The sequence below is a fragment of the Bison bison genome, unplaced genomic scaffold, assembly GCF_000754665.1.
Source record: "Bison bison bison isolate TAMUID 2011002044 unplaced genomic scaffold, Bison_UMD1.0 scf7180017864471, whole genome shotgun sequence".
Lineage (NCBI taxonomy): Eukaryota > Metazoa > Chordata > Mammalia > Artiodactyla > Bovidae > Bison > Bison bison.
The window spans coordinates 24,883,566-24,895,636 of NW_011495032.1; the positions used below are offsets into that span (position 1 = coordinate 24,883,566).

The 12,071-nt window shown below is 46.9% G+C and overlaps 1 protein-coding gene across 2 annotated transcripts in view; it reads left to right on the plus strand.

The window, feature by feature from the left end:
- KIAA2012 (KIAA2012 ortholog) overlaps positions 1–12,071 on the plus strand; it is a 128,569-nt gene that overhangs the window by 80,850 nt on the left and 35,648 nt on the right. For both annotated transcript variants that reach the window (XM_010860985.1, XM_010860984.1), the window contains one exon: positions 3,133–3,202. In XM_010860985.1, the coding sequence (XP_010859287.1) occupies positions 3,133–3,202 (70 nt within the window). The remainder of the gene's footprint in view (positions 1–3,132; positions 3,203–12,071) is intronic.

A 12,071-nucleotide genomic window follows, 5' to 3' on the forward strand; every position in this document is an offset into this window, starting at 1 on the left:
ATGCAATATCTGGCTGGCCAGAGTCTGATTCCCACTGTCTGGGCACTGAAGCCATGCCGAACATCCCTGGCGCCAGCACAGCCTCCTTGCTCTGCGGGAACTGCCCGCCTCCCCTTCCCCGCAGGACTTAGCACCACGTCCACTGGTAAACAAACCTCCCCAGCCTAATTTAGCTTCACCTCCCCTGAGGTCCTGCAGAAACCTGTCATATCACTACATTTATCACACTGCATGGCAACGGTGAGATTTCTTGTTTCTCTACTGAGAAACAAGTTACTGAGCTTCTCACAGATTTTTTCAGCTCGATGCCCCCGGCGTCCAGCACAGTCCCTTTCGCACAACAGACACTCAATATATAGTCGTAAGCTGAATGAACCGATGAAGAGTGAATGACCTGGCCAGAATAACTGAGCTGGGATCTGAATTTTCTGTCCTTTGGTTTGTTTGGCTCACTTGAGTATTATTGCCGTGTTTCAATCATTGCTTTTGTAACTCATTAAAAGCGACAGCATTTTATTTAGTTTTAGTTTTTCCAGTTCAAATCTTGAATTCAAAATATATTCAGGAGGTTTAAAATATTTAACTGTAAAAGGGTATGTCTCCCAGTTGGGCTCCCTCCCCATCCCACGCCACTATTGGCTGGTTTTCTGTGTACCCTTCCTGGGGTAGAGACATATTTTATATATGTTTTCACATATTATACTGGAGGAGGAAATGGCAACCCACTCCAGTATTCTTGTCAGGAGAATCCCATGGACAAAGGAGCCTGATCCATAGGGTCAAAAAGAGTCAGTCAGTACTGAAGTGACTTAGCAGGTTACGTATTATACACATTGCTTACGGTCTTACTTTTTTGTTTTACTTAATATATTTTGGAGTTCTACTTCAATTTATTAAGAGATCCTTTTTAATGGTTGCATTGTATTCCATCGTGTAAATTACCATGATTTACTTAATACATCCCCAATTGACGAGACATGTAAGTTGTTTCTAATATGCTGCCACGAATGACCTCAGATGTGTCTTTTCACATGTGTGTTCATGTATGTAAAAAATAATAGGTTTTTGACACCTTTCTAAGCAACAGGGAGAATTTTTTTTCTTAAGGCCACACCACATGGCTTGTGGGGTCTTAGTTCCCGGACCAAGGATTGAGCCCACACTCTTGGCAGTGGAAGCAGGAAGTCCTAACCACTGGACCACCAGGGAACCCCCCAGAATTTCAAATTAAAACTATTTATGTTTCTAACAGGGACTCATCAGAAAATTCTTTCCAAATCCCCAATTCTGTCTGCATCTCTCCATCTGTGAAAGGAGAAGAGTATTTCTTGCTCCTGAAAGCTGATAGCTGCTTGCTATTAAGACTGAAGGTTTATTCTTCTGGGCTTTGAAATTCTTCCAAAAGAGGAAGCTTGTTTTTCCCTTTTAATCCAATTTCCTGTTAGACTAAAAAGATTTATAAACAGGATTTTTAAAAATTTATCTGTTTTGTAGTCTTCTAACAGCAGTTTACTAGACTGAGGCAGGTTTTTCCTGCAATCATTTCTTTTTAAAAACCTTTCCATTTACTCAGGGATGAATTTTTCTTTTTTTTTTTTTTAACTGCATCAGGCCAAATCTGCTTTGTCTCCAAACGGACACATGCAGAAGAAGGAAAGTTACTTACCTGCTGTAGGTTTTCTTAGTCAGAATATCTTAGCAGCCACAAACACTAAGCTAACAGGTGAGAAGCACACCGGGTAAAAAGCCACCAAGCAAGCAGAGAATGTCAAAACAAATCAGCAGATAATTGTCTCTTCTCAAAGCAGCTTATGTATTTGATGATAAAGTGACTGACTGTCAGCTAAGGGCTGAGGAACTGGAGTCCCGGGGGAGGCTTCTAGGGCCTTCAGATTCCTTCTCCATGGCTGAAGTGAAGCTGTGTATCACGCAGATTCAGGTGACAAAGGCCAAGAGCTGGCCTTATAGAACACTGGGGGCTTTATTTGAGTCACTGACTCTACCCGCCACATTTCCTTGGCAACTTAAGAACTGCTCTTCCTGCCCTCTAGAGAAGAGCCATGGTTCTCAATCCTGGCTGCATATTGGAATCACCCAAGAAGCCTTAAAGATGCTCCAGCTCCAGAAAGTCTGATTTTAACGTTGGAGGTTAGGGCCTAGGAATCTTCAATCCTAAAGGAAATGAGTCCTGAATATTCATTGGAAGGACTGATGCTGAAGCTGAAACCCCAATACTTTGGCCACCTGCTGGGAAGAGCCAACTCATTGAAAAAGACCCTGATGCTGGGACAGATTAAAGGCAATGGAGAAGAGGGTGGCAGAGGATGAGATGGTTGGATGGCATCACCAATTCAATAGACAAGAATTTGGGCAAACTCCGGGAGATGGTAAGGGACAGGGAAGCCTGGTGTGTTGCAGTCCATGGGGCTGCAGAGTCAGACATGACTTGGAGACTGAACAACAACAACTGCCTAGGAATTTTTTTTTTTAAGTTCCACAGATAATTCTAAGATGCAGTCAGTGTTGAGGACCATCATTATAGAGATTTCTGGGTTGTGGGATTGCAAGCAGCTTGTATCACTCAGAGAAAGAAGAAAGGGTTTCATGTGGTAAGAAATCCAATCCATGGTTATCCTGGAAACCCCACAAGCCTGACCCTTTTGCTCCCTCACTTCAATCCCTCAGTACCTTCCATCTGTTTTCAAGGCAAAGACCAAGGTACTGAGAGTCTAACTTGTCCCCAACCTTTCCACTTTGCCCCCTCTCTGCAGTGGTCACACTGTGGTCCCCCCGAGTCCCTGCGGGCACCTCGATGCCTTCTGTCAGTCCGTCTTTGCCAGTGACATTCTTTCCCCAAGTATGTCAGGCATGGAGCACAGCTTGGACAGGCAGACAAGCCTTCCCCAGAATGATGGATGAAGACAGTGCTCAAGGTCACTGCTAAGCCCACCTGGCTCTTCAGGGCCATTCACCCCGGCAGCAGCCTTCTTGGACACTTAAGTCAAAATAAACTGACAAAGGAGGAGAAGAGACCACTAAGAAAACTGGATTCCCTTGTAGCAAAGGGCATGGACCCTAGGAGTGCTTGCATTTATTGTGTCTTATGTATCTTTTGTTGTTGTTACCTAACAGGCAAGTAGAGAAGAGATGGATGATCATGAAGAAGGTGGAGAACTCAGAGAAAATCATCCAGACGCTCAAGGTAGAGACAGTTGGGTTGGGTTTTATCATATCTGATTACAATAATTGTGGGATGAATTGCACATCTGTGCATTGTTCAAAGATGTTAATGAGGAATGACTGTTCCATTTCCTGTCAGGCCATGGGTTGGAAGGCAGAGTATAGACTCTGATGCACTCTTAATGCATCACAAGCCAACTGATAATGACATGCTTTTATGTCCTTGGACTTGAGAGATTTATTTCCTGCCAGCGGCTGCAGATTGATGGAAGGCAGTGGAGACTTTGGGGCATTACAAAAAGACCCCATATGCATGTCTGTCTCTGGCTTCTCCTGCTTTCCCCAGCACTTGGGTATGCAGGTGAGGGACCTTAGATTCCCTGTCTGGAGGGACGACCTTACAACAAAGGGAGACCAGCATCTTTGGAGACCCAGCCCCTGACACCCACAGCTCTGGGTAACCAGAGCTGTTTGAATGTGACTTCCTCCAAAAACGATGCTGCATTTGATAATGATGATGACTCTGGCAAAGATTGGGCCCAGAACTAGGCTTTGGGGCATACCTCATATTCTCATACCTTGAACTGGAAGCTCTTCCCTGGCGGGGAGCACCTGGGCTCGCTACAGGATGCTTCAGTTAGCTAGGCCCAGGTCCACAGAGGTGGACTTTATCCTCATTGCTTCTTGCAGGAGTGGAAACAGTTGTGTGAGAAACACTTGCATTCTCAAGGAGTGGATGCAGGGTCTGCCAGAATTGCGTTTGTGGATTGCTGTATAAAAGCGTCCCGCAGAGGGAGCCAGAAGGTGAAAGTGAAGTTGCTCAGTTGTGTCTGACTCTTTGCGACCCCATGGACTGTAGCCCACCAGGCTCCTCCATCCATGGAATTTTCTAGGCAAGACTACTGGAGTGGGTTGCCATTTCCTTCTCCAGGGGATCTTCCCAACTCAGGTATCGAACCCAGGTCTCCCGCATTGCAGGTGGACGCTTTACCGTCTGAGCCACCAGGGAATCCCTAGAGGGAGCCAGAGAGGGCTGAAATCCCGCCTCTGCTCTGTTCCCAGGCGCTCCACCCCTGGGTGCATCCACCCAGGGGAGGCTCCTTTCCCTACTTGGTCCTTCTACTGGGACACCTTTCTGTAAGTCACATAAGGTTCTCTGGATAGCCGGTCAGCAGCAGATCTGAACAGATGAGTGGAGAGCCTGGGCTCTGGAGATGGACTACCTACCTCTTCCTTAACCTCCCCACCTCAGTATCCTGTTTTCAGAGAGGAAAACAGGACTGCCCTTGGACTACCCCGGTGGTCCAGTGGTTAAGACTCCTAGCTCCCACTGCAGGGGGCGCGGGTTTGATCTCTGGTCGGGGAACTAAGATCCCACATGCTGCATGGCTTGACCGGAAAATTGTCAGGAAAAAAAAAACAGTACTGCCCTGCCCTCATAAGTTTGCATGAGGGATAAATTAAGTAATTCATGTACCATAGCCCTTTAATGAATATGAATCTCAACTTGGATATCTCAATGAATAACCATGTACCCTCTTCACAGCCACATTTTACCAGTCTGTGAAATGATGGCAGGATTCTTCCTATCCTGTCTGGACCCTCATAGGGTGAGAGAGACCATAGAACTTACTGGAGATAAGAGTGCAAGTCATGGATTTGGGGGTTGCACCCTAACTTGATCTTTTTCTAGTTTCTATCTTTTGCTATTTTTTTCAAATGACACTCCCCTCCCAAAATTAATTTTAATATTCATTATAATTTTATACTCATTTTTAAATTTTTCATTGCTTCTGAATATCAGACAATAAAATACTACAGTAGCCTGATCCCTGTGTTCAGTCAAACTTTTAAGCAAGGTTTCTGCTGACCTATGTCTCCTGCCACCTCCGTTTTAAAAGCTGAGTAACAATAACCAGGGAAATGTATTCCAGTCTTCATATCTTCCATATCGTAAATCGCATATCCAGACTGTGAACACTGATGAGGCTCCAAGGTCTTGGCCAAGTGCAGTGGAGGTTTTATGCAGTGCAGAACATGGCCAAATCTAAGCAATGACCAAGTCAGTCAAAACAGATTTCCTGGGAGGGACAGGCCCCGGCTCAGTTCCATAAAGGTTACTCAGACAGTCTTTTACCCAGTGAAATATCACCACAGAAAATTAAAGAAAGCATTTGCCTGTCCCGAATGATAAATGCTAATGTTCAAAAAGGATTTCAAATCTTTGAAGGGAAAAAAAGGAGGGAGTGCCAAGGAATTTTTTTAACTATTTAAGGATCAGTTTTCCCCTCATGGGTCTTACAACTAATTGTCAGGATTTTTTTCCTCCTCTAAATTAAGTAGTGAGCTGCAAGATTAACTATAAGCAATGAGCCAGGGCCACATCCAGTGAGAATACCCTGAGTCTTGGACTTGCTGAGAACACAGCATGCAAGTTTTCACAAGACAGTTCAAAACAGCAACCCCCAAGTCAGAGAGGGCTTGGGAAACAGCTCTTATTTTAAATATAAAACTTTTCTTTCTGCCTCTCTTTCTCACCCCCGAAGTCCAAGGAAGGGATAAAATTTCCATTCTTTTTTTTTCTTTTTGGCTGCACTGGGTCTTCATCCCTGGCGTGGACTTTCTCTAGTTAAGGTACACAGGCTTCTCATTGTGGTGGCTTCTCTTGTAGCAAACAAGACCTTCAGTAGTTGTAGCACAGGGATTTAGTAGTTGTGACTCTCGGGCCCTAGAGCAGTAATTGCTCTGCTTCTGCTGCTGCTGCTAAGTTGCTAGGCTTCAGTAATTGCAGCACGTGGGCTGTGAGGTTGTGGCGCATGGGCTTAGTCACTCCTCTGCATGTGGAATCTTCCCAGACCAGGGATCGAACCCGTGTCCCCTGCACAGGCAGGAAGATTCTTATCCACTGGACAACCAGGGAAATCCAAAATTTCCATTCTTCTTTCAATTCTTGTTTATTTCTTAGGCCAACTGCTCTCAAACTTCAGTGTGCCTCAGAACCACGTGGAAGGCTTGTAAAAATAAAGATGTCTGGGCCTCCAGAGTTTCTGACTCACTAGATCTGGGCTGAGGTCATAGCATTTACAATTTTATTAAATTCCTCAGTGATTCTGGGGCTAGTGGTCCAGGGACCACACTTTGAGAACCACAATCTTGAGCCTCGCTTCGAGGATTTATCTCTCTGAATTTGACAGTGACTCAGTTTAATCTGTTCTTTTGGACATAATAGGAGTATGAACATTGGAGGGCTTTGTTTAGGCAGCATCACAATAATCAAGAGCATCTATTATTGGGAATTCCCTGGTGGTCCAGCGGTTGGGACTGTGGGCCATGGGCCTGGGTTTAATTCCTGGTCAGGGAACTAGGATCCTGCAAGTCTCACAGTACAGCCAAAAGAAAAAGAGCACCAGTTATCAAATCTGAGTCCCTGGGTTCAAATCCTGGTTCCACCTCTTACTAACTGTGCAGCCTTGGGTAAGTCACTAAACTTTTCTGGGTATCTTTTCATCTGTAAAATGGGGATACTATAGTACTTCTCTTGTGGGGTGGTTGTGACATACAGGAGTTAATACACACAGTGTGCTTGCAAGAACGCCCGGCACACAGTGAGTACTCACTGAAGGTTAGATACAGTCTACTTCTTAAATACCTTGGTTTAGTAGCCCTATCAGGAAAGACTTGTTCTCGGTTTAACATGATGGAACATAATGATTTACTTACTTTCCAAATCCATCTCATTTGCAGGGAGGCAGGGTGGGGTTACTGGCTCTCAGGGACTGACTGAGTCCTCCTTGAGAGTCCTTCTTCTGCTGAGGTCCAGGGCCAGGTAGCAGACCCAGTCTGAATGAGGTCATGTTGCAGTAGTGACAGAACCCCTCGGAATGTGGCAGACCTTAAAACAGTCTCAGGAGCTTTGAAAGATCTGGGGAGCCCTGCATGAGTGTAGGGGGCCCCCAGTGACTAGCCTGAAACAATACAGGGTGGGAGACAAAAGGCAGATCTGGCAGAAAACCTTAGAGACCAACCATTTCTATTCTACCAGGAAAAAAGGCTCAGAGCATCATTGCTCTGTCATGCAAGAGACAGACGTGCAGTAGTTAGGATGTTGGTTCTAACAAAGACCAAAAGAAAGTGACTTCAAACAAGAGGGAAGGTTTATTTCTCTCTCAGGGAAGGGTCTGAGCTGGCAGGCAGGGGGTGGGACAGCTCCACTCCACAGGGCTGTCCAGGGACCCAGGCTCTTTCTTATCATCTCTCTGGCACTCCATTTGCTGTCACCCCTGTCTGCCTGGTCAGAGCTGGCTCAGCTTCCTCTTCACCCTGCAGGACAAGGGAGGGAAAGGCCCAGCTGCCTTGTAAGAGCCTAATTCAGGAATTGCACCTCTTCCACCTCTGCTCATATCCCGTTGGCTTCCCTGGCTACAAGTGAGGTTGGGGAATGAAATGTCTTGCTATGTGTTCATGTGTCAAGCTAAAATGTGAGGGGGTCTGCCACCCAAACACAGGGCAGAATGGACATTAGGTGGGACTTAGCATCAGAGTCAGACACGACTGAAGTGACTTAGCAGCCTCAGCAGCAGCAGCATCTCTGCCAAGCTGGGTAGATGGCTCTGTCTGGCAGATGCTACCACTTCCTACCTCATGGACTCAGAGTCACCATGGTGGGCCATTTCTCTCTTCCTTTTTTTTGGCCATGCCATACAGCATGTGGAATCCAAATTCCCCGACCAGGGATCGAACCCATGCCCCCTGCTTTAGAATCTCAGAGTCCCAGTCCCTGGACCACCAGGGAAGTTCCATTTCTCTCTCTGCTGCAGACACCATACATGTTTTAGCCATCCGCTCTGTGACTGGCCTGAGAAGAGGAGCTTGTGTATCCCTGTTTCCCATTGGTCTTTACAGCGTCAAAGGGAAAGCTAAAAATTACGATGCATTTGAGAATTTGCCTGATACCTTTCAAAAGTGCAGAGACTTCAGTGAGGCTTCAGTGCTCTCATTTCCACCAACCCCAGTAGGAACTGCCGAAGGAGCCAGACTCCTTCTTTGAAAATGAGCCCCTTATTAGGGAGCGGCCAACACCAGCTGCTCTCCTTCGCCCTCTCTATCATTTGATGACGCTGCCACCTCCTCCAGAGCACTGAAGTCTAATCCAATTTCACACATACTTATTGGTTCAGTTGTGTCCGACTCTGTGCGACCCCATAGACGGCAGCCCACCAGGCTCCTCTGTCCCTGGGATTCTCCAGGCAAGAATACTGGAGTGGGTTGCCATTTCCTTCTCCGACATACATATTGAGCAACCACTAAGTACCACATTAGAGCCCACATGCTAGGTTTATTTCTTGAAGGCAAGGATGTGCATTATTTAGCCAGACCTAGCAGATGTTCCATAGATGAATCAGTCCAGTAAATGGAGGAATGAGTACCTGAGCATTCAGGAGATTCAAAGAAGACAAACCAAGGCTCCTACCCTTTAGAGCTTATAGGGAAGACTCAACTTTGGGCTTGGTATACTTGCTGTGAAGAAACAGTGCCTGTAGGGATTAGCAAGGTCCCAGTCCTCCAGAAGGACTGCACTTACATACCCACAGCCACCAGTCAGGGCCTGCATCCGCACAGAAGACACAGAAGCAGCCAATAGGGGTGACCAATAAGGACGAGCCGGTGAGGAGGGCCTGGCCCCGCTGGCTTCTGTGTGAAGGGCCCTATAGCTGGCATGCCTTCATTAACCCAACAGTCTGGTCTAACTAATGGCTAGTACATTAAATAGTTACATCATAGCAGAGCTGGCCTGTCTAGCCCTGGTTTTTGTGAGAATCACTGGCCTAGACCCTTTCTAGCTAGAACCTGGGACTTGTTTGAAATCTGGGCAGAATTTGGGGTCTCCTCCCAGACCTTGCTGTTGTTCAGTTGCTCAGTCCTGTCTGACTCTTTGTGACCCCATGGACTGCAGCACTGCCAGGCTTCCCTGTCCTTCACCATCTCCTGGAGTTTGCTCAAATTCATGTCCATTGAGTCGGTGATGCCATCCAACCATCTCATCCTCTGTCATCCCCTTCTCCTCCTACCTTCGATCTTTCCCAGCATCAGGGTCTTTTCTAATGAGTTGGATCTCCGAATCAGGTGGCCAAATTATTGGAACTTCATTCCTTTCAATGAATATTCAGGGTTGATTTCCTTTAGGATTAAAATCCACCTGGGACTTGTTAGAAATCTGGGCAGAATCTGGGGTCTCCTCCCAGGCCTACCTGTGCCTTAACAGGATCTTCAAGTGCTTCGTGTGTCCATTATTATTTCAGAAACCCTGGAATAGCCTCATTGAGGAGACTGAGTTTCAGATTTGAAAGATATGGATTCAGTTACCAGTTCTGTCTTTGATTAGGCCCCAGAGCCTAGAGAACATCACTTCTCTGGGCCATAGATTCCTTTCCCTTAAACCAAGGAGGGGGCTTGGATAATCTCTCAGGGTCCATGTCCCACCCTCACTCTCTCTGCATCTGTGAGTCACCAGGGTTGGTGATAAGTGATAAGCAGAAAGCCAGGACTGGGGCTGGACCTCTCTCCCAAGCTCTTTCCACCACACCCACTCCCAGGGAAAGCCAACCGCCATTCAACACATAAAGCTCTGCCGCCCAGTCAACCTTGGGTGGGCCCTGACCGAGAGAGTCTGGAAGACCAGCAGCTCCCGTGCCACACAAGGAGCCCAGGCTCAGCCACAGCAGCCAGTGAGTGAGAGCCCAGCAGGTCAAGAATGAGAATACTGGCTTCACCACAGTCCTCCTATACCAGCATGAGGCAGCCAAGAACCTGCTGGCTTCTAGGCTTTGACTTTCTCTGGCATCAGGAAATAAGAAGGCTGACCTTTCAGTCTCTACTGCTCATTTCCTGTGACTCGGTGATCTTGGGATTGTTTCTGTTAAGGCGAAGAGCAGAAGTCTCAGTGTTACCACCGAGAAGCTCCAGGGTTCAGATCCCAGATTCCAGCCTTCTTGAGTTTTCAGCACTCACTACACAAATGGGGATTTCCTTCATTTACTTAGCAACCATTTGCTGATCCCTTGCTAATTGCCAGGCCCTCCATGACTGGATAAGACACACTCTTTATGGAACACCCACTCTGATAGAGGAGCCAGACAGGTACAGGCATGGTTCAAACCATCTGTGTCTTCAATGTATTTAGCACTCCAAGAGAGCTGGTGCAGACCAACATGGGAGAGACGGGGAAAAGTCAGGGAGGGCTGTCTGGAGGAGGTGATGCCAGACATGCTGGAAGGAGTTTACTGAACCCAGAGTGCATTCACCCATTTGCAATGAAGCCAGTGAGACAGGGGCAGCAGTTCACCCTCACTGTGTGCCAGGCCTCAGACTAAGCATTCTCTGAAAATTGCTTCATTTAATTGTTATAACAATCCTGTAAAGAAGGAGCTCTTATTATTTTCATTTTGCCAGATGGGAAAACTGAGGCACAGCGAAGTTAAGGAATATGTCCTTGCTCACAGAACTGGGCAGAGGCAAGGCTGCAGACTCCATCTGTAGAGATCCATTCTCCTGGTTGTTAACAGTTACCAAAGGGAACGTTTGCAGACCCTGGAGTGCTGGCAGGTAGAAGGGGAGAAAGCAGAAAGGTCAAGGGGAAACGGAGAAGAAATGCTTCACACACACCCAGGAGAAATCGAAATGAAGAGAATCTTCAGGCAGGTTTTCCAAGAAAAAAAAAACGTGTGGCAAATCGGAGAGAGGGTAGAGAGGACAGAAGGGCCCAGCAGCGGCTGTCTCTGCCTCCCAGCGGGTGGCGGCTTCTCTGGTCCCCGCCCCGCCGCCCACCGGCGGCTCCCGGACCCTGCAGCGCGGCCAGCACCAGGCCTTCCCCACCTGTCGTTCCTGACCTCCTTGCAGCGAGGCTGGGACTGCAGGCTCGGCTACCCTCTGAGGGTCTGTGCTCCGGGCCTCCTGTGTCGGTTTTTCTTCTCCCAGCGGTGGTGTGTGATGCCTTTCCCTGCCAGGACCTCCTGTGGATCCCAGGCCTGGGTGAACACCCTCAGAGCCAGACAGTCTCAAAATCTGCCCAACAGGCCGACTCAGACTCTAGGAAGAAGGTGGGATGCAGGCAAATGGGCAACACCCTGAAGTGCCAGCCAAACAGTATAAACTTTGCCATTTATACTTTATCTTTTGGCTAGCTTTCGGGACATCGTCACTTGGGTAGAGAAAAGGGAAGGAGTGTTTGACACTTACTCTGAAGCAGATCACTTTACAAGGTGCTTTTTTTTTTTTCTTTTGGTACTTTTATCTCATTTTATCCTCACCATAACCATATAAGATAAGGTGCTTTATCCCTGTTTCCCAGAGGAGGCAAATGAGGCTGAGAGATTAGGTAACTAACCCATGGTCACACAGCCCTAAGTGAAGGAGCTGAGCCATGAACCCAGGTTTCTATACTCCAAGCCCCTGGCTCTTAAAAGCAGGAAAAGCCATCCATGTGTTTCTGATTAGGAAATAATTACAAGGTCGGAGAAACACCACAAAATTATGGCACCATTTTTTTTTTTAAGCCAGCATGAAACTTGGAGATTATTTAGAATCTCTACTGTAGGTAAAGGAACTTGAGGTCTAAAAGCCAAGAGAATCATGCAAAACCGTGGCTAATAATGAAAACCGAGGTAACCCGAGTCTGCCTCAACTCAGTGTTCCTAGGTGTTTCATTTAGTTTAGATCAATTTACTTTGGTTTTGAAGGCGTTTCCTCAGGAGCAGTTCCCAACACCAGGAATAAACAGCTCCGAAAGGAACAAGAATAATGACTACCTAATCTATGCCAAGAAGTGAAGCAGCCACTGATGCAAAGTTTCTCTTAAAGCTGGGGATAAAATAGGGAGACCAGAAGGACGTGCC